The sequence below is a fragment of the Xenopus laevis genome, chromosome 1L, assembly GCF_017654675.1.
Source record: "Xenopus laevis strain J_2021 chromosome 1L, Xenopus_laevis_v10.1, whole genome shotgun sequence".
Classification (NCBI taxonomy): Eukaryota; Metazoa; Chordata; class Amphibia; order Anura; family Pipidae; genus Xenopus; species Xenopus laevis.
In genome coordinates, this window is record NC_054371.1 from 174624719 (window position 1) to 174647777 (window position 23059).

Sequence of the window (23059 nt, forward strand, 5' to 3'; positions counted from 1 at the left end):
ATCTCTTGGTTGGGGAGCGCTCTCTGTCGAGCTCAGCTTGAAACTCCCTCTGCCGAGTATCAACCTTTATGGCCAAGGCGACTAGATCTTCCCAGCGGGATGGAATTTCCCTGGACACCAGATAATTTTTGATGCGCATCGCCAGGCCGTTGTAGAAGGCAGCGTGATACCCGTCATTATTCCACGAAGTCTCAGCAACTAGGGTGCGAAACTCGATGGCGTACTCTGGGACAGAGCGAGTTCCCTGTTGAAGTTGGAACAGGCGTGCAGAAGAAGCAGTGGCACGACCCGGAGCATCAAACACAGTACGGAGTTCGCGAACGAAGGACCTGGCATTGTCAATGATAGGATCTTCCTTCTCCCATAGAGGTGAAGCCCACTCCAATGCCTTCCCTTGCAGGCGGGAGAATATGAAGCCCACCTTGGCATGCTCGGAGACAAATTGGCCGGGTAAAAGTGCAAACTGGACCTCGCACTGGTTGACAAACCCGCGGCAAGCTTCGGGGTCACCACTGTAGAGTGGGGGAGCCGGAATGCGGGGCTCGGAGACCTGGAGTGGAGACACAGGTACAGGCACGGGAACAGGGTCAGCGGGTGTTAGGGCCGACAACTTTGCCAGTACTGTTTCCAGGGCCTGACAAAAATGAGACTGCTGTACCTCATAGGACTGCATCCGAGAAGCCAGTCCACGAAGCGTTCCACCGACATCAGGCGGTGCTGGGGTTTCCTCCGAAGGGTCCATGTCCCAATTATAATGTAAGGCCCAAAGGCCTCAGGAGTAGTGAGGACCAGGGGAGGAGGTAGCAATGTCCAAGTTCGCAGTACAGATAAGGATGAGACGAGAGAATGGTCAACAGGCAACAAGATCAGTCCAGGCAGAAGAGGTTCAAGGTCGAGGAATTCAGGCAAAAGGTCGGTACACAATAACAAAGATTTCACAAGATCACACCCAGGAGTAACAAGCTAAAACCTATAATTGGGCATTTGAGAAGAGTCTGAAGCTGCTTTAAATAGGCCTAGGTTTGGCGCCAATTTGGACGCGCTGACGTCATGACGCGGACGCTGACGCACTGACGCCAGCGTCCTGACGCCGGCGCACATTCTGACGCCGGCGTCCGTTCCGACGCCGGCGACCAATCCGAGGGCGGAAAGACGCTGATGTCATCGTGCTGCGACCAGCAGGATCCAGGAGGCCGCCATCTTGGCGAAGACCATCGGTTTCCATTACAGCCCCTAAGTGTTAATATGTGTAAGTAAGGGCTACTGTGTTTAAGAAGGTCTGACAAACTGTGTAAATACATTCAGTATTGAATCTTGTTTAGAGTGCATTTGCCACAAAGTACATTAACCCCTACAGTTCCTTGCCCTGCTGCTCCATTGAATCCCCCACCTATCCATGGCCTCCTTCTTTTCGTTGTCTTTACCCTTTCCCTTCTCATTCTGCTGAGTTACCCCCCACACACACACATTTACTTCTCCGTCGCTAATAACCCTCTGCCTCACTCTATATATCTGTATAGATAGACTATCTATAATATTATAATATATATTTTTGAACCTCACCCCCCTCTCCTGCCCCTGTACTGTATCCACCTCATTGTTTCTGTATTGATTACCCTTCTGCAACTTTGGGAATAATGCAGCTTTCCCCTAGATTGAAATAGAATTTATAAACATAGATTCTATACTAGTGACATTTTGTTGTGCACAACCTTTCCTGCTGTTGTTACTTTACGTATAGTAGAACCAGAAAAAGTTGTTGCTCGCGCACATCTGTGTGCGCTTCTGCGCAGAAACGCGAGTCAATTTGCGTGCATGCGCAGAAGCGCACATACACGAGGAGAGATGCGACCGGACATGGGGTAGGTGACAGGGCAGGTACGTGCCTGGCGCCCCCCAGCTTTGCGCCCTAGGCACATGCCTACTCTGCCTACCCCCCTAATAGAATGGCAAAGATATACATGTGCAATAGTTACTACTTTATATATTTATAGAAAAGCTGTTATTAGGTTTGTGTGGAAACCAAAATATGGGTAATTTGTGTAATATTGTTTTCTTCCTTGTCCCGCCCCCCTGGAAAATTTTCTTGCGGACACCCATACAATGATGTGTCCACATATAAGGATATTTCTAAAAAATGCCAAACCAAAAAAGGGTAATTTATGTCCAGCAAAGCAGTGTGCTAAATGCAAATAACAGGCAAAATCCTCAGTTTTGATTAGATTAGACAATAGATTCCCTCTCTACTATAATTGCTGCAGGTCTCTGTGCTTCATTTCAGAACACAGAGACCAGCGGCTGCCCCAATGAAAACAGCACAGCCTGATAACTTTTAGGGGCTTTGGCTCTGGATATCTGTAAATCTGTTAAATGCATAAAGAAAAACAATACCAACAATACTATGACTGCTGCAGGGACAATGTTATTCACTAAGAGCAGAACGGACAATGATTAAAACAGAACAGTTCTAATAAAGCAGTGATTTCAGAGATCTCTCAGAAAAACACATTAAACAATCAACGGTATAAAAATTATAGCCAGATCCCATATTATGACCTTACCATTTCCAATAAAGGTGTTTGTCCCGAAATAACAAGACCGGAAGAATACATTTTAACAAGCAGACTTCTTTTTAACAATAAAGGCAAATTCTGGTCTGTGTTTTCTTTCCACATTTCATATTTTTTATCTTCATATTCCTTCATTCTTCTAGCTACTTCTAAATACTTTGCTTTTGCCTGGAAAAAAAATACCATAATATTATGAAGGCAAATTTATGCTCATACAAATTCTCAAGGCCTATGTGCCAAAGAAAACCACGTGATGTTTATTAGTTTTATTTAACAATTACCTAAAAAGAAAAATGATTTTCTCAAGTTGCCAAAATTTTTTTCTTGGGCTGGTGCATTTTCTCATAAAAAAGCACCAGCTGGGGTTGGATTCACTGGGGGGGGAGGGGGTGTCTAACATATTGGAACCCCCAGGTGCATTTGGCTTTCCTTGTCCTTTAATTAAAATTGAAAAGGAACATCCTTTGCTGCATTTTGATGGATCATATTGATTAAGTTTCTGTCAAATTCAAATGAAAATGGGGAACCAGAATAGGTATCATGTAGCATCACCTAATTACACAAGTATATTTTCAGATCACATTTTGTATCCATTTGTTGATAAACAAATATTTAAGCATCATGAAAATTACAATAGATAAAGTACAAAAACAAATTACTTACTGCTTTCCCTCTTTCACTAGACAGCATCTCCTCCATTTCTAGAAATCTGACTATAGTGTGCTTGATGCGGTAGAAAAGGGATCTTTCCCAATATATTGACCCAGCCACAGGAGGGTGGTTCTTGTAGAGTGGGGGGTTATCAAGTTGCTTCATAAATAGGCTGTTGACTATATCAACCTATGTGAAAAACACAGGAAAAATAACTTTTTTTCTTTACAGTACAGCACTCTTGTATACATTTTCCTTCAAATAATCAAAAGAGAAAAATGTATATACTGAAAATTTGCAAAAACGTAATCACAGTTCATTGCACAGAGTAGATCTTTATAACCACAGAAAAGTCTTAAAGGAAACCTCCCCCAATAATAAAAGGAAATTTTACATTAATTTCCAATATAAATAATTTAAAAATGTTCAAAGGTTTTAAAGTTATTTGCAAATTAATTGTACTTGCTATTAAAAGTAGTTTTTGCCTGACTTTATATTCTTTGCACTCCTGGCTCTGGTTTCTGAAACAATGTAACAAAAGCCAACTAACTTATAGACATGAAAAACTGACCTGCTACATTGTTTCAAAAGTCAGACCCAGGAAACAGAAATGGATATTAAAGTTGCTTAGAATTACATTTCTTTGTTTTCTTTCATTATATAAATACGTTTTCTTGAGGACACATTTAATATTTTACAAAGCAGTCTAAACATTATGCTGCCATACCTCTTTAGCATACTGTTCCAAAATATCATTAAATTTCATCATCATCTGCTTGTTGATGGCTTCTCTGGAACGAATATGCTTAAATTTTAACAGCATGTCAAATGCAGCTTCAGCTGATCGAAGAGTTTTAAATGATTCATCAATAAAGTTTATGGCTTCTCCTTCAATTGCCTTTGTTTTGCATAACAAAAGGAAAAAGTGTTTCAGCAAATATTATACTGTACATAAGTTGCTGTCTCTGTTCTGTAACTGTCATCACAAATTTACCTCCTTTTTTACCAGCAGAGAAAAAGCAGATCCATCCCCTATATATATTGACATAAGCCTCATAAATGTGCCTCATAAATGTGAAATTCAAAGTACCAACACTGTGAACTGTAGTCTGCAAAAATACAGTGCTAGCACTTTCAGGCATTTTACTTTCAAAATGTCAACATAACATGAAAATGGTATCAGTAAATAGCAAATAATTAATAACATAGGCAGAGTAACTGTTGGTACTTGCAGGCATAAAGAGTACATAAAGAGTTAAAGTATGGATTTATATATATATATCTTATATACCTATTACAAAAGTACATCCTAATCATGCTGTATAATGTAATGATAAAAAACACTTTCTTTTGTAGCAGAAAGGAAATAATTTACATGAAAGGCAAACATTAGTTCATCAGCTCTCAACCTACATGTACTTCATGTTTAAAGTCTTCCATAATCATTTTCCATTGCTGTGAATTTTTTATGTTGAAAGGATCGAAGCTCAAATTTTCCATAGGCCTAACAAGCCCATCTACTCTTCGCAAAACATCATCAATGCGCTTGGGATCTCCAGTGACAGCTTTCAGTTCAGCGCCAAAAATGTTGCAAAACTCTTCAAGAACCTGTTTGAAATATGAAACAAATATTTATGCAGCCTTTACTTCTGTCCTGGAAGTGTAATTTTGCTTGTTTACAAATTAGCAATTACATTACACAGATGTCAATTTTAATATGATAAGTGCCTAGATAGAGCTCTTCCAACAAAGCTCAAATAGCTGGAATGGCTGAAGAATAAAAAGGTTATAGAGTCTCCTCTCCAGAACCTACACAATCAATATTTCCACTTTGTCATGCCAAATCCTATTAGACGTAAGAAATAATAGATTTGGTGAGTCTAGACGACCCATGATTTGAGCATAAGTGGGATTTTAGGGCCTTCTTCAAGAACAGCAGTAATTTAAAGGAAAACTATACCCCCCAAACAATGTAGGTCTCTGTAAAAAGATATTGCATAAAACAGCTCATATGTAAAATCCTGCTTCATGTAAATAAACCATTTCATAATAATATACTTTTCTAGTAGTATGTGCCATTGGGTAATCATAAATAGAAAACAGCCATTTTAAAAAATAAGGGCCGCCCCCTGAGATCGTAGGATTCACTGTACTGTATGTTAGGTCACATGAGCCAATTAACAGACAGAGTTGTGTCTTTTGCTTCCCACACTTCTTCCTGTAACAGTTAGAGTTGAAGTATTTCTGGTCAGGTGATCTCTGAGACAGCACACAGACCATCACGAAATGGTGGCTCAAGGCAAGAGATGTAAAAGGGCAATATCTACTTAAATATATATTCCAGTTTGGTAAGATTCTTTAATATGCCACTTAATATGATATGAACTATCTGTTGCTTAAGTGTTCATTTTGGGGGTATAGTTTTCCTTTAAGATAGCCTTTCACTGTGGTTGATAATATATTTTTTATATGACCACATTTATATGAGAACAGCCTTTTCCAATGACGGACAAATGGTTATGTGTCAGAGTGTAAGAATAATAAAGTCTAATAACAAATGCCCCTATCATTCTGACTCAGCAATAACCAAATGCCCAAGGCAGGAAAGGTGAAGGGAGGGGTGATGTTCCCCCATTTATTATTTCTCTTATTAATGACACCCAGTGATAAGAGTCCACTTTGTAAGTTACTGACAGAATTCAGTGTGTTAGCAGATACTAGATGAGGCCCCTTTCTACTGAAGTGTTTTCTTCATTTACTGAGTCCCTCCCTGTGTCTGCTTTTAACAGATAAAGAACTGCAAGGCTGAGGGACAGTTGTAAGCGTGAAACTACTTTTAGTGCAATATCTGTAGTTAAGAACATTCAGTCCTCTTCCAACATTTTGGGAGGGTTCAAGTTATATAACGTATGTATGTGTACTCCCATTTTAATCTATAAAAGCTTGTGAAAAGGGGAGTGTCTTTGGCAAAACGCTCACGGTACACTTCGGTGTAACATAACTGTTTTCCAAAGGCAAAACCATTAAAAATTCTTTGTTAAACTCAATAAACCTCATTCCATTTGAAATAGGCTTATCTTGATGTTTTGCTTTCCATATAACGAGGTCATAGCAATAAAATTATTAACACGGTGCGAGTAGATAATGTGGATCTTTTGTATGTATCTCTGTAGCTTTAAAGTCAACTAATTTGCAGTTACAGAGTAAAAGTGGCAACTCCAACAGGAACAGTCACACAATGTGTGAATATGCTTTGTAGGAAACACATTATATACCACAAAGATACAGCTTGTTGTGCTTATTACTTTTTACAAGCAGGAAGTAACTGCTGACTTCAAATGCCACATTCACAATAGTACAAACTGCAGTAGTCTATGCTCAATGTCTGCGATCTGCTTATTTCCATAGACTGCTGTTCTGAGAAGCAATGTGTATGTTTCTGTGTACAGTGAAAGGGCAGAGAAACACGGTCAGATTCGGGAAGATTAGTCGCCAGGTGACAAATCTCCCCAAACTACATTCCCCTGCCTTTGCTGGCGGAATGGCACTTGGAGCGCTTCGTTTTCCAAAGTCGCTCGAAGTTGCCTCACGAGGAAACTTTGGGCGACTTTGGAAAACTAAGCGCTCTGATTGCCAAGGCAGGGGAAGCACACCTATTCCCCAAGGCAGGGGAAGGCAGTTTGGCATGATTAGTCGCCCCAAAGAAGAGGAGATTTGTCACCAAGCGACTAATCTTCCCGAATCTGACTGTTTGTCTCTGCCCTAGACTTTTTTTGAACAAATGTGAAAAATACAAATATAATTACCTGCAAAACATTGTAAAAATCCTGGCATATAGCAGACAAATAGTCAGTTTTTTCAAACAACCGTTTTCTGTCGAATTCCCATCTTTGGTCTCTGCCTGAAGCTTCAATTTTGGCACGAACTTCAAAGTAAGAGTTTTTCCATAATTCTAGTGTGTGTTTGGCATCTAATGTCTTGTTTTTGGCAGCTTCCTTATTCTCTCTGTCAAAAATGTAAGAATCTTTTTTAATGAATAGTTGCAAGAATATATGCAAGGTTTTTGCTAGTGGGAAACAAACATTCATAGTGGGTTAGCACAGCAAATCATGGGTAATATTCATAGAAACAATGTCTAAGTGGAACATGCCTGGGTGGCATTTCTGAAAATGGCAAAGACAGTGCAAATGTACAAATCAGAGTATATCAGTACATTTCTTATTTTTTTAGTCCAGGCAGAAAAGAGAGCTCAACAATAACACAATGGAAAAAATGAAAGAAGAAAATAAATGCTAAAAAATTTCATGGAACTGCAGAGAAGCTCTCTTTATGTATGTTTTTTTTTAAGCCGACGGTAAGGTAAAATCACTGAGGATTGCCAATTTGTTAGACACCCCTTCTCCCCGTTACTATAATCACCAACCTCTTGCAACACCGCCATTCTCTTTAGAGCTCCCAGGTATCAACTGTGCCTCCACATACACAGTACAGTTCTTTCATTTTCAGAGATTTCTGTACTGTGCAAGTGTCCAGCTTGAACCAGCATGGGGGCACATGAAAGAGTATCACTTCAGTGATCAAAAATAAAAAGCAATTTTAAAAAAGGCATTATTGCTGGTGTACTATGTGAAAACAATGGAAATTAAAATGTTTTGTAGATGAACTACCCCTTAAAGGGGAAGGAAACCTAGTTGGCGCAAAAACCCTCCCCCCTCCCGTGTGTTGCCCACCCTCCCTCCTCCCCCCTTTCCTACCTGTCCCGCTGGGCAAATGCCCCTAACTTGTTACTTACCCTTCTGCGCAGGTCCAGTCCAGGGAGTTCACAGACAACATCTTCTTCCACGCGATCTTCTTCCTGCTTTGAACGGCGCATGCGCAGTAGGATCATTTCGCCGGTACGATCTTCTGCGCATGCGCCAAAAGTACTTTGTTACTTTTGGCGCATGCGCAGTAGATCCATACCGGCAAAATGCTCCTACTGCGCATGCGCCAAAACGCCGTTCAAAGCAGGAAGAAGATCGCGTGGAAGAAGATGTCGTCTGTGAACTCCCTGGACTGGAACTGAGCAGAAGGGTAACAAGTTAGGGGCATTTGCCCAGCGGGACGGGTAGGCCAGGGGGGAGGAGGGAGGGTGGGCAACACACGGGAGGGGGGGAGGGTTTTTGCGCCAACTAGGTTTCCTTTCCCTTTAAAGGAAATGTTCAGTATAAAAATAAAAACTGGGTGAATAGATAGACTGTGCAAAATGAAGAATGTTTTCAATATAGTTAGCCAAAAATGTAATCTATAAAAGCTGGAGTGACTAGATATCTAACATAATAGCCAGAACACTACTTCCTGCTTTGCAGCTCTCTTGGTTTCCACCGATTGGTTACCAGTCAGTGGCTTGAGAGAGGGTCACATGGGCCATAACCATTTGCATTTGAATCTGAGCTGAATGCTAAGGATCAATGGCAAACACACTGAACAGTTATGTCCCATGTGGCCCCCCTTAAAGTCGCTAACTAACTCAGAGTTAGAGAGCTGAAAAGCAGGAAGTAGTGTTCTGGATATTATGCTAGACATCTGCTCACTCCAGCCTTATAGATTACAATTTTGACCAACTTTATCAAAAACATTTTTTTTTATTTTGCACATCTATTTACCCAGTTTTTAATTTCACTGTGAACTGTTCCTTTAAAGAACTACCAGCTAAATCTACACAGACTAACCTTAAAGCAGCAATACCCTCCTTGCTAACACATGCACGTTAACATTCCTCTGCTTTGAATACAAATATGTGTTCAACGTGTATGCTCTCAGTCGTATTTATTGTAATATTTATTATTATCTTTCTCTTTCTCTGTTAATATCTTCATCAGCCAAATATAAAATGAAAATATATAAAGGCCCCTAAAACTATATTTGCATTAATAAAAATACTAAAAAACTAAAGTTTCACTGTAAACAAAATCTAGAAAACAGTCAGTAGCACAAAAAAATATAAAACTGAACCATGACTTACCTGAACAAGGACCGTATGTTCAAAACTCTGCAAACCCTTTCTGCTATTTCCCAGGCAATTCTTTCCATTAATGGTACCATTCGTTCATCTTTATTGTAATGTCGGGAGATAATCCATACCATTCTTAATGCATTCATCATTGATGGAATTGTATCCAAAATAACACTGAATCCTGTTCCATGAGCTAAGTTCTAAACAGAGAAAGTAATCAATATCACGCTCCCCTGAAGGTTAGGGACATTTATTTGCAGATTTACATAGGGTCGAATATCGAGGGTTAATTAACCCTCGATATTCAACTGTCGAAGTTAAATCTTTCGACTTCGAATATCGAAGTCGAAGGATTTATCGATATTCGTTCGACCGTTCGATTCGAAGGATTTTAATCCATCGATCAAACGATTTTTGTTCGACTAAAAAAAGATAGCTAAGCCTATGGGAACCTTCCCCGTAGGCTAACATTGACCTCGGTAGATTTTAGGTGGCGAACTAGGGGGTCGAAGGTTTTTTTAAAGAGACAATACTTCGACTATCGAATAGTCGATCGATTTTTAGTTCGATTCAAAGTCGTATTCGAAGGTCGAAGTAGCCCATTCGATGGTCGAAGTAGCCAAAAAAAACATTCGAAATTCAAAGTTTTTTTCCCTCTATTCCTTCACTCGAGCTAAGTAAATGGGCCCCTTAGTTTCTTACTTTGACCCTTTATAATCTGCCGATTGCTGACTGTTGAATGAACAGTGAGGGGCAGGGGCATAAATCCAATAGACTGAAGCACCGATGTTAACAGTTTCTTCAGTCTATTGGGTCTTTGCGGTTTTCCATGCCTAATATCACAGTTACAACAGTCATCAGAGGATAAATAGGCATGTGGGCCTAGAGAAGTGAAAAATAGCACTGGCCTTTTTTAAGTGATAACAAGTTACTTTTCAATCCAAGAGTATGTAAGTATCCCTTTAAAGCCACCACCACTACATCTGTAGGGAGTGAGATAACACTCATCATATATTAAATGTTTCAAGTTTGACTGGAGGACATCATAAGCAACTACATCATAACATGGTAATATGTGTAAATGAACACAAGATGGCACAGTCGCACTATATAAAAAATCTTGCACATTGCAAATAACAGGATTTTTTGATACTCACCGTTAAATGCTTTTCTCTGTAGTCGATAGGGGGACACAGGGACTCTTGGGGTTTAAGCTCCACCCTCCAGGAGGCAGGACACTATTAATAAAATTAAAATTAAGGGGGCGTGCCCATATAGTGGCTTAACCCCACATGCTGTAGCATTCCTTCAGTTGGTACCAAAGAGACTGCTGAAAGATAAACTGTATCAATACTCAACTTGCAAACCAGTAAATCAGGAAAACGTTTCCATAAGACCAAGTGGTCAACATTTCGCTCAGGGTTGGGAAGCCCTGTGTCCCCCTATCGACTACAGAGAAAAGGATTTAACGGTGAGTATCAAAAAATCCTGTTTTCTCTGTCGTCTAAAGGGGGACACAGGGACTCTTGGGGACTTAACAAAGCAGCCCCAGACAGCAGGGTGGGAGCGAATTCAGATAAGGTAAAGACACGTTACTGTACCACAGTGTGTAGTACTGTGCGGCCAAAAGCGGCTTCCGCTGATGAGAACGTGTCCAGTCTGTAGAATTTAGTGAATGTATGAACCGAAGACCAGGTGGCTGCTCTGCAGATCTGGTCCAAGGAGGCCGAGTTGCGCCAAGCCCAGGAAGCACCCAAGGATCGTGTGGAGTGAGCTCGAACATTGGCAGGAGGAGTTCTGCCCTTAGCTAGGTAGGCTTGTCTGATGGTTTCTCTGATCCAACGTGCGATGGTAGTCTTGGAAGCTGGCAGGCCCCTCCGAGGGCCGGACGGAATGACAAAAAGGGCTTGAGAGCGCCGATATGACTTCGAATGGTCAAGGTACCAGCGAAGTGCTCTGACCACATCCAGACTGTGAAATCTCCGTTCCTTGTCATTCTTGGGTTCCGGACAGAGAGATGGAACCACAATCTCCTGGTTCACGTGAAACGATGACACGACCTTAGGCAGGAAGGAAGGCACAGTCCGGAGGACTGCCTTGTCCCTATGGAAAACCAGCAGAGACGGATCACAAGATAAGGCACCTATTTCCGATACCCTGCGAGCAGATGAAATGGCAACGAGGAAGGCCGTTTTCCAGGTAAGCCACTGTTCAGAGACGACTCCCAGAGGTTCGAAGGGGAGGTCAAGGAGAGCCTCCAAAACGAGGTTGAGATCCCATCCAGGGACTGGTGACCGATAAGGAGGAACGATATGTTGTACTCCCTGTAGGAAGGTGCGGACTGAATCGTCCAGGGCTAGACGAGACTGGAACAGGACAGAGAGGGCAGATACTTGGACCTTCAAGGAACTGAGCTTCAGACCGAGTCGAAATCCTCGCTGTAGGAAGGATAAGATCCTGGGAACATCGCATTCATGGAAGGAAAACTCTGATGCCTCGCACCAGTTCCAGTAGCTGCGCCAAACCCTGTGGTAGGCTTTAGAAGATGTAGCTTTGCGTGACTTCAACATAGTGGCAATTACATCTTCCGCTATACCCTTTCGTCTCCAGATGGCCGCCTCAACAGCCATCCCGTCAAAGCGAACAGTCCCGGATTGTGGTGTAGTATGGGACCCTGCTGGAGAAGATCGTTCCTGGAAGGGAGACGAACTGGTTGAGCTATGGACATGTCCTGAAGATCCGTAAACCATGTTCTCCTGGGCCAATACGGAGCTATCACTATGACCGTCGTGCAGGATTGCTTGATTTTCTTCAGAACCCGAGGAAGCATTGGAAACGGAGGAAAGACGTAAGCTAGGTGGAAATTCCAGACTTGTGTCATGGCGTCCACTCCCATCACCGTCGGATCCCGAAAACGGGCGTAAAAGGCTGGAACTTTGCGGTTGGCTCTGGAGGCCATGAGGTCGACTTGAGGACGTCCCCACCTTTTCACTAGGTCTGTGAACACTGCGGGATGAAGTTCCCATTCTCCCGGATCCAGCTGGTTCCGACTGAGGAAGTCTGCTTGCGTGTTGTCTACTCCCGGAATGTGGATGGCAGAGAGTCTGACTGAGCTGAGTTCCGCCCAGGCTAGGATTTGTACTACTTCCGCTAGGGATGCTTTGCTGCGGGTACCTCCTTGCCGGTTTATGTACGCGACGGTGGTGGAGTTGTCGCTTTGTACTCGGATCGACTTGTCTTTGAGTAGGGGAGACCAATGTCTGAGGGCAAGCCTGACTGCCCGAAGTTCCAGGACGTTGATGTGTAGTCTCCTTTCTGTGGGGGACCAACGGCCTTGTACCGACGAGGTGTTCCACGTGGCGCCCCACCCGAGGAGACTTGCGTCTGTTGTGATCACGGTCCAGTCCGGAGTTGCCCAAGACTGGCCTGTCGACAGATTGTGGTGATTCAGCCACCAGAGGAGTGACCGTGTTGTTTGCTGCAGAACAATCCGTTGGGACAGAAGGCCCCCTTTCCATCCCGACAGAACGTTGGCCTGTAGAGGTCTCAAATGTATTTGAGCAAAGGGAACTGCTTCGATGGACGAGACCATCAGACCGAGAACCTTCATTGCGAGGTGGACTGTGGGGCGCCGGTCGTGAAGAAGGAGATTGACTTGTGCTCTGATCTTCTTCTGCTTGTCCAGGGGCAGGGAGACCCGCTGAGTCAGTGTGTCGAAGTGGAGACCCAGGAACAGCATCTGGTGACTGGGTGTCATGCTGGATTTATTCCAGTTGATGGTCCACCCGAAACTCTGAAGTAGTGCAATCGCTTGTTGCATGTCCCGTCTGCTCTTCAGGAGAAGGTCGTCTAGGTAAGGAGTGATCGAGATGCCTTGGAGCCGTAGCGTTGCTGCCGTCACTGCCATGAGTTTGGTGAACACTCTGGGGGCAGAGGAGAGACCGAATGGGAGTGCCACAAATTGGTAATGGAGATTTCGGAATGCGAATCTGAGAAAGCGATGGTGAGGAGGCCAAATTGGAACGTGGAGATATGCATCCTTGATGTCGAGGGACATCAGCAGTTGACCTGGTTCCATGCCCCGTATGACAGACCGGAGAGTCTCCATTTTGAACCGGACTGATCGTATGTGTTTGTTGAGGAATTTCAGGTCCAATACTGGTCGGAAGGACCCGTCCTTCTTTGGAACCAGGAACAGATTGGAGTAAAAACCGCAAAATGTTTCTGACGGGGGAACTGGAGTGATCACCCCAGTCTGTTCCATGTTGGCAATGCAGTCCAAAAAGGTTCGGCCCTTGACTGGGTTGGAAGGGACTCTGGACATGAGAAATTTTCTGGGAGGAAGGGAAGCGAAATCCAGGTGGTAGCCCTCGGAAATGATTTCGGTTACCCAAGCGTCTGACGAGTATCGTGTCCACACCTCCCGGAATCTCAGCAATCGTCCCCCTAGTGGTTGCCGTGACCCCGGAGGGGGTGACCCGTCATCCTGAAGTGGCCTTGTCGGCTGTGGACTTGGTGTGGAATTTGTTGGTCTTCCATGATGTTTGTCCCTTGTCGTTTGGTTTAGAGCGAAACTGGGAACGTTGGGGAGGACTGTGCCGTCTGGAGAAACGTCCGGTGTGGCCACGAAAGGACCGACCACGTCTGGGGGAAGTCGTGGGTCTTGACTTTTGTTGGGGGAGGAAGGTACTCTTCCCTCCCGTGGCCTGTGAGATTATCTTTTCGAGCTCCTCACCAAAAAGTCGCTGTCCCTTGAAGGGTAGTGAGGTAAGGGACTTCTTGGAACTGACATCCGCAGACCAGTTCTTCAGCCAGAGTGTTCTGCGTGCTGCGACGGAGAGCACTGATGTGCGGGCGGTAATCTGTGCTGTATCTAGAGAAGCATCGCACAAGTAAGCTGCCGCCTCCGCGAGGGATTGTGCGGAAGACAGGATGTCTGTTCTGGGGATGCCATTTTGAATGTCTGCAACGAGAGATTCTGCCCATGCCTGAATGGCTCTCGCTACCCAGGCCGAGGCAAGAGCTGGACGAAGTGTGGAGCCAGCGGATGAGTAGACTGCTCTGAGGAAACCTTCCAGACGTCTGTCGGAGGGGTCCTTGAAGGCTGCAGCGTCCGTGACTGGTAACGCTGTGGATTTGGATAATCTCGAAACTGGTGCGTCCACAGTTGGAGGCAGTGACCATTTCTCTACTAGGTCTTTGGGAAATGGATACGATTTCGAAAATTTCCGGGTAGCTTGGAACTTTCGCTCCGGAGAATTCCATTCTTCTTGTATTATGTTAAGTAGTTGGTCATGTGAAGGAAAACAAGCAGCAGATTTGTGTTGTCTTTTAAACAGGTTAGAAGAAGAAGCCGGTTGGTCAGGTGTCTGTGTGATTTTTAGCACATCCAGCACCCCCTTGATAATACCCTCTACGTCGTGAGGGAGTTCCTTGCTTCTGGAATCATCCGCATTTTCCTCCTCTACTTCTGAGGAAGCATCAGAAGGTGGGAGTTCCCCCTCTGAATGAGAAAATTCTTCACCAGCTGACGAGACGTCAGAGGGGGTATGGGTGTCGGGGTCACCCTTGGAGCTGGGAAGCCTTTTGCGCTTTCCACTGGATTTATGACCTAGTTTGGCTAGGGCTTTGCCCAAAGTGGTGGCAATGGAAGGAAGGCCCTGCAGGGAAGCCAGGGATTGGGAAAGTTGAATTGCCCATAGGGGGGCAGGGGGTTCTGAGGAAGTGCCCGCTACCCCATCCATTGCAGCCAAATCCTGTGCGGGTTCTCCAGATTCAGGGACCGTTGGGATGGGCCCCTGGATAGGCGCTGGTCCCTGCCCCTTTGAGCAAGATCTGCAGAGTGGGTCAGCCTGGCCCCCAGGGATTTTTAGTTGGCAGTTTTTGCAGGTAAAATAGGTCACCTGTGCTGCTGGTGCTCTCCCCCCAGCCCTGGTGAAAAGTCCCCCTGACTTACCTTCTGCCATACGAACAGTGGCTGAGGTACCTGCTGAAGGAATGGCAGTCAGAAGATGTGATTTGTAAAGGGTGCTTTTAGGTAACCCAAGACTGCTGCCTGAAGGTAGAACCTAATCCCCAAGAACAAGGAGGCTCCCGTGTCTCCGTGACAATAAGGGTAAGGGCTGCTGGCAGAATGGTAGCAGGAGAGGATCGGGAAGCGTCAGCTTAGTGTGGCTGTGGAGAGTGGCGGGAAGAAGTTCGGCGCCTTCTGAAGCCGCTGTTATGCTTCGCGCCGAAAAACAAAATGGCGCCTGGAACGCATCAGCGCGATGCGTTCCACTGCGTGCAGGAGAAGGGCGCGCAACTCCGCAACCAGCCAGTCTGTGGGAGAGCGTCGGAGGGAGCAGCTAATGCATCCTCGTAATGCAGCTAGGCTCCTTGCCGGTCTGGGCTGAAGTAAGGGGGGTCCCTGCCCAGGGGGGGGGAGAGCAGGCCAGACACGAGTAGAATAATATCATACTCACTGCTGGCGTCTCACCGGTCAGAACATCTGCTGGCCCCAGTGGGTTGCAGGAATTTTTCTGTGCAGGTCGGTTATAGCCTAGAGGGCTAGGATATGACCCCGGTGAGAGAATCCTCGAGGGGGGGGTACACTCAAAGGAACAGGCAGCCCTGCCCTGGTGACACCCCATAGATATGCTTCTGTGTTGAAGCTGGTATCCATCCTCCTTGAAGCAGGATACTTTAAAAACTGAAGGAATGCTACAGCATGTGGGGTTAAGCCACTATATGGGCACGCCCCCTTAATTTTAATTTTATTAATAGTGTCCTGCCTCCTGGAGGGTGGAGCTTAAACCCCAAGAGTCCCTGTGTCCCCCTTTAGACGACAGAGAAATCAGTCTACAATTCAAGAAACATTAAAATGATTCTACAGTGTATGTAGGACTGCAGAGATGAGATACTAAAAGTCTAATTCACTAAAAGAAACAGACTGTGATAGAGGTACAAACTTTTTTGAGGGGCCTGTTGAAAAGTATGACCTAATTGAAATGATGGTTTAGGCATTTCCACAAATACCTGTTTATTTAACGAATAATGTATTTGGACTTCAAAAAAAACATCCGCAAAATAAATAGCCCATTATCCTGCCTTATTGCTTGGGATTGGGAAAGCCCAAATATACAGATTAGAGATACTAAACCAATTTACACCATTATTCAAAAGCTATTACCTTAAAATGGCGCTCCAGCGTGGAGAGAAATCGAACATTATCGGCAGCTTCAACATGATACTTCGCTAGTTCGTTGACTGTTAACTCAAGGTTCTGAACAACACCAGGATCAGCAATAGACAAGATATTCAATATTTTCTTCACAAGAGGAAGTTTCAGCTGCTCGCTCAGTGCACTCAAGGTGGCATTTCTTTCCCGCCAGAAATCGATTTCTGCAAGCGGACCATTACCCTGCCGTGCAAAAAAGTTAATTATGCTCATACAGGTTTTTTTTTTGTGGACCCCACTCCTGACAGTACTTGGGACTACAATAAGGTGCACATAAAAGTATAATGTCAAATAAATAGAACTAACCATATGCTCCAGTGTTTATCTGTTATTTATTCATGGAGGTAATGATCCCAGTTGATATGCAACTAGGCTTGATATTTTAGTTGTTTAAATGATAATAATGTATGTGCAATATCTCATGCAATACCATAAAATGATGCTTAAAGGGAATGGCAACCAAAAAAATAATTCTTTGCCTAATAAAAGAAAACATAATTCTAACAACTTTGCAATATGCACATTTGCTATAGTTTTTTGCTATAGTTATTTGTATATGTATTGCTATAAAAATCAGTGCTTGTCTTATCCTTTCTATTCTCTGCCTGTTGAAACAATGTAAGACAAGACAACTGATTTGCAACATTGTTTAAAAAGTAATAAGCAGGAGTGGTGGTTCACCTTTCGGTTAACTTTTAGAGTGTTGTAGAATGGCTAATTCTAAGCAACTTTACACTTGCTCTTCATTATTTATTTTGTAAACTATAAGGGCTTTAGCACACAGGCAAATTTGGGGAGATTTTGTCGCCTGGCCTCTTCTTCGGGGCGACAATCTACCAGAATCTGCCCATGTGCTAAAGCCCTTAGCCTTCTTCTTCTGACTCTTTCCTGCTTTCAAATGGGGGTCACTGACCCCATCTAAAAGCATATGCTCTGTAAGGTTAAAAATGTATTGTTATTGCTACTTTTTATTACTCATCTTTATATTCTGACCTTTCCTATTCATATTTCAGTCTCTCATTCATATCAAAGCATGGTTGCTAGGGTAATTTGGACTCTAGCAACCAGAATGCAGAAACTGCATCCTGGAGAGATGCTGAATAAAAAGCTAAATAACTCAATAACCACAAATAAGGAAAAGTTAAAACCAAATGCAAATTGTCTCAAAATATCACTGTCTACATCATACTAAAAGTTAATTTAAATGTGAACAACCAATTTAATTAAATGCTGCTTTCAATAGCAATTGTTTTTACAAATAACTTTAAAAGCAGTGAAAATGTTTAATAAATGTATATTAGAAAGTTGCTTAGAATTGTATTTTATTTTATTAGGCAAATCTTTATGTTGGGGTTGACTTGCACTTTAACCTGCATTTACCCCATTTATTTTAATTAATATAATTTATAATTTATGGCCTGTGGGGTGTATGTATTATCTATACTGTTATAATTCTGTCTTCGTTAAAAAGGATACCTGAGGTTTTCTTTGAAGCTGTTCCTCAAGAGCTGCAGATATTTGTGTTTGCCAATTCATCACATACTGCTCAAGTTTTTCAACTATCACTAGATCCAAGGCCAGCTGGCTTGATTCAATGTCTAGATTTAAATCCGGCATTTCTAATCGAATTTCTCCTAGAATGAACAAAATATATATATATATATATATATATCAGCTTATCACTAAATACAACATTGATTTAACTGAAATCCAAATCTGGTTTATTTTCAGTTCAAAAAAATTGTACTCATGCTACATTACAAGAAATATGGTACTTAACACTTCATAAAATAAAACAAGATTTATTTGTACTAAATAAGACTTTTAAAGTTTTATTAGTCAGAATTCAATAAGAGCAAAGTAGCTCTGTTTATCTACTTGCCCTCCAGTTGCTGTATTGTTTGCTGAACATGGTTCAGGAACTTTTGCATATTCATGAGGAACTCATCTCTAATCATCTGGATACTTCGAAACTCATGACCTGCTTCAGCATTCTTGCTAGCTTCTGGACAATGCTTTTCTGTATTTGTTACTGACTGCTGTGCTTGTTCCAACTCTAAGGAGCCACTCTCATTTTTATGATGATTGTAAGAAAGAAGAGGCATGAAAACCTAAAATAAAAAGTATAAATGTAAAACTAGAAATGATGTAAAAAAACAGCATCCCACTAAAATTTCTATATTGGACTAAATTATCTGTACTAAAACATAAATATATGTTGTAAATAATTAAAGCACAAGTTTCCCCAAACCAACAAAAAGTGAATTTCCTACAAAACACAGGATAAAGGTACATGGGCACAGACATAAACACTTTATTTATCCTGCCATGTTTTCTAGAAGGTAAAATTGGCACTGCATTAATACTGCAATGTGCTCTGGGGTTATTATGGATGGATTGGATTATGGACGTTTTATACATGGAGTCTGCCCTGGGAAGTTATAAAGTCTGTGCCTTCAATTAACCACTCCAAATACAAAAATCACCATCTGCATATGATGGGGCGGAGTGCGATGTGATATGATGTGAAACCTGATCATTTGGATGTGTATAAAGGAGCAGTATACCCCCTTGCTCAACATGAATTAAATGTATGGGGTTTTTGACAAGCTTATTTTTTTGCTTATTGTTTTAATTAATAAACAGAGATAAACATCCTGCCCATTACTGTATAGATAACTGCATACGTACTCTTACAAAGATGTTTCTAGGTTTTTAAGTAATCAGTTGCACCTGGTTATTTGGTAATGTATATGTATTTCAAACCTATTTTGCTATTTGAATAAGTTATTGTATTGTATTTCATTATGTGTATTTTCTTTACACTTTTCTCCTTTATAACCAAAACAAAATGCCTCAAGTGCTTATAACCTTTGTAAAATGTATCGAACGCATTTTGCACTATTTGCGTCTGGTCCCTTTAGAAACATAAAATAGAGGTTAAACTGAACATGTATATTTTTATTCAGTGCTACTGTACAAAAATATAATAAAACAGTACCTTGCACTTTATCCAAACTAAGATATAATTAATCCTTATTGGAATCAAAACAAGCCTATTGGGTTTGTTTATGTTTACATGATTTTCTGGTAGACTTAAGGTATGAAAATCCAAAATTAAAGAAAGATCTGTTATCAGGAAAACCCCAGGTCCCCAGCATTCTGGATAACAGGTCCCATACCTGTACTACAAATAACTATAAATTTCTGTAATGATATTGCCATTTTGATCTGAATAGCCACAGAAAATTAAGATAGACTGTTAATATTTTTGTAGTGCCATGTTTAATATAACAAAACAATGGACCTCATAAATGTTTGCCCCAGACACTTGAAGGGGCACAAAATCACACCCCAGAGCCGACGGCATACCTTCACTTTACTCCCTGTAGTATTGGCAGATGCGGGGCAGCACTGTCCTTACTACCATCTTGTGCTCCCTAACATCAGCACCTGAATGATGCATGTTAGGGGGGTGGGAGAGGGGATGGCTTTTTGCATTTTTGCTCCCAACCCTCATGAACAGAGAGCGAACACTGGCACCTTTAACACGGGGCAAAAAACATGGTGCTTTGTGCCCATGCCCTGTATTTCATAAATTACTCTTTATGTGCTGGTTCATATGAAATAGTAGACCTATCTAAAATACTTGAAATAAGTTTTGTATTTCCCTTTTATTACCTGTGAAAAGATCTGCTTAAGCATAAGCAAAGAATTTCCATTCAGCATACCATACTCCAAGAACATTGGTAGAACATCATTGGCTTCTTGCAGGTCATTAGGTTCTGGAATAGTTTCTGTTGGCAACAAAAGCAGAAGAAGAATATTTAGAAGCATATAAGTTTAACATTATTATGACCCTTAAACAAACAAAACGGTTTTTTAAAATTACAATATGCAAATATCTTGATAAACACTATTGCAGTAAGTATAGAGCTTTGCTGCTGCCTTTAGCTACTGGTGCTCTCTAATTTGTGTGTCCGAATAACTTTAGAGGAGGATTGTTGGCATGAGGAGGAAGGATAAGTGCCAAACACAGGCAGTGCTGTAATCATAGGGGGATGCAGATATCTGGAGCAATTTTTCAAAGTGAAGGCCATGGTGCAAAGTTCACAAAACACTGTGGATTGTGCCCTTTTTGTACTTTACACTATCTGCTTCTCTAAATAAATGACCCCCTTGACTAACTGATGTACATCTCAAACAACTTCCTACAAATGCAATAAAAGAGATAAAATGTCAACCCATTGTAAAGAGAATTTTTATTAAACATCACTTTTACCTTGGGTATTTCTGAGAAAATACAAAGCACTGGAGTCTACAAACTCTTCAGGTATGCAGTTGCATGAAACATACAGAACAGTACGATACAATTTCTTTTTGAAGATTTTCTGAAATAGTCAACATGTCACAGAATGGTTAATTATACAAACGTTAATCACAGATTTCTTACAACTACTTTCTAAACATTAACAAGAATACTGCTAAAACTGTGCACTTACTGTCATAGGCACAGGTGCAAACTCTTCTGGAGACTCTTCCTGAAATGATTCTATTCCTGGCTCAGGGAGGATGGATGATTCTTCCTTGGCAATAGCTTTTTCATCTATTTCACTCACAGCTGCCTGAGTATCTGGAGCAGAAGTCAGTTCTCTTTCTACAACTTGAACAATAAAATTGGATATGTCATACTGTTTATATGGCGCATCATACATGTGGCCAACTCAAAGGGTTGATTTGGAAGGTCAAATGACCAGAATATCATTAACATAATAATAGTTTTAGGCCATCTATGTGCATATCAGTATTATTAAATGCTACAAAAAGTAGACTGTGTCTGTATTTTTTGTATGAAAACATGTTAGTACAGGTATGGGATCTGTTATCCGGAAACCCATTATACAGAAAGTTCCGAATTATGGAAAGGTCATCTACATTTTATCCAAATATAATATTTTAGTAGACTTAAGGTATGAAGATCCAAATAACAGAAAGATCTGTTATCCGGAAAACCCCAGGATTTTCCAGATAACAGGTCCCATACCTGTATCTCTTTTAAAAACACCCATTTGAAAAATGTCTTAAAGTGGAACTTACTTGCATCAGATGATACAAGAGAGGCTGAATCCACAGATTCTTTTTGCTCCTTTGCTTCCTGGCTTATGGTTGTATCATTTATATCTCCATCAGAGGGTACTTGGCTATGCTTTAGAAGTTCTTCTGGTTCTAGAATAAGAAATTGGAGAAGGTACTGCAAATGATATGCATCATACAACAGGACTGCTGGGTTTGTGTGTCAGGAAGTAACTCTAGTGTTTTCATGTTTCAAGCCATGTAAAACACAAAGGGCTGCAGGGAATCAAGCTTGTGTCTCCCGTGTCTAATGCAGTTAGATTAATGAAAGTAAAAACGTGAGGTTTGCTGTGGGTTGCAAGCCCAAGATCAAAAGTTTTACATGAAACTACATTACATTAATGTTCAGATAAGCACTACAAAGGCCCAGATACTGCCTTACCTACCTAAGAGGGCCGAATATTACTGCATTAAAAAAGAAAAAAACACTGCTGACAAGTGCCTCCTTGGCATAAAACTTACTAGGCCCCTAAATCTGACCTGGCCCTTCTTATTAAAGACAGTGAGCCATGGACGCCCCTGTACACAGTGTTGGACTGGCCCACCGGGTGGGCCCAGGTGTCAGTGGGCCCTCATGCTGCTAAACATTTGGCCTATTTCATGGTCATTCCCTATTTCTATGACAACAAAAAGGAACAATATAGTATTATAGTATGTAAAGAGAAGTAACTAGAATAGAGGTTGAGTGAGGAGAGGAAGAATAATAGTACTGAGGGTGGGCCCCTGGTCTAAGGGTTTTTGGTGGGCCCCTGGTCTATAGTTTTTAGGTGGGCCCCTGGTGTCCCAGTCCGAGACTGCCTGTATATGCAGCAGGGCCACCAAAAGAAATCTTCTTCCCGGGCTCATGTACAATTTTGACATAATGTGCAGTATCAGATATTGGTTTTTCAGGGTCACAGCAATACAGGGCCTCATAGAGCCATAACCAGCAGCGTAAAAACTGTTCACCAGGCACCCCACTAAAAAAATCTTCTGAGGGGCCTGGGCATAAAACTTACAGGGCCCCTAAATCTAACATGGCTCTTCTTACTGAAGACAGACAGTCCTTAGGAATCACTGGAACCAGGGGCGTAACTACAGAGGAAGCAGACCCTGCAGTTGCAGGGGGGCCCAGGAGGTATAGGGGCCCCACGAGGCCTAAATAATGAGCAATATCTTCTACTTCTTCTACTAATGGTTCTACCATTATCTATTGGTAGAACGGGACAACCTCTGGATATACTTTTGGCCCTAAAATGAATTTGCTGTGGGGCCCAGTAACATCTAGTTAAGTCACTGACTGGAACCCATATGGAAGCCCCTGTGTATGCAGCAGGGCCACCAAAAGAAATCTTTTTCCTGGGGATATGTACAATTTTGACATACTGTGCAGTATCAGATATAACTGTTCACGGGGCACTCCACAAAAAAATCTTTGGAAGTACCCGGGAGCACAGTAGCCCCTACCTGGCCTTTGCACCCACCCACTGCCTCCCAGCCGCTCACACCAGG

General features: G+C 42.2%; 1 protein-coding gene across 2 annotated transcripts in view; it reads right to left on the reverse strand.

Moving 5' to 3' along the window:
• Positions 1–23059, reverse strand: part of dnah10.L (dynein axonemal heavy chain 10 L homeolog) — a 104125-nt gene that overhangs the window by 79698 nt on the left and 1368 nt on the right. For both annotated transcript variants that reach the window (XM_041567376.1, XM_041567374.1), the window contains exons 2-14: positions 21533–21661; positions 20938–21098; positions 20718–20826; positions 20117–20232; positions 18318–18546; positions 17912–18069; positions 16388–16618; positions 9226–9416; positions 7028–7226; positions 4635–4829; positions 3949–4119; positions 3234–3410; positions 2562–2738 (exon numbers count right to left, since the gene is read on the reverse strand). In XM_041567376.1, the coding sequence (XP_041423310.1) occupies positions 2562–2738; positions 3234–3410; positions 3949–4119; positions 4635–4829; positions 7028–7226; positions 9226–9416; positions 16388–16618; positions 17912–18069; positions 18318–18546; positions 20117–20232; positions 20718–20826; positions 20938–21098; positions 21533–21661 (2243 nt within the window). The remainder of the gene's footprint in view (positions 1–2561; positions 2739–3233; positions 3411–3948; positions 4120–4634; positions 4830–7027; positions 7227–9225; positions 9417–16387; positions 16619–17911; positions 18070–18317; positions 18547–20116; positions 20233–20717; positions 20827–20937; positions 21099–21532; positions 21662–23059) is intronic.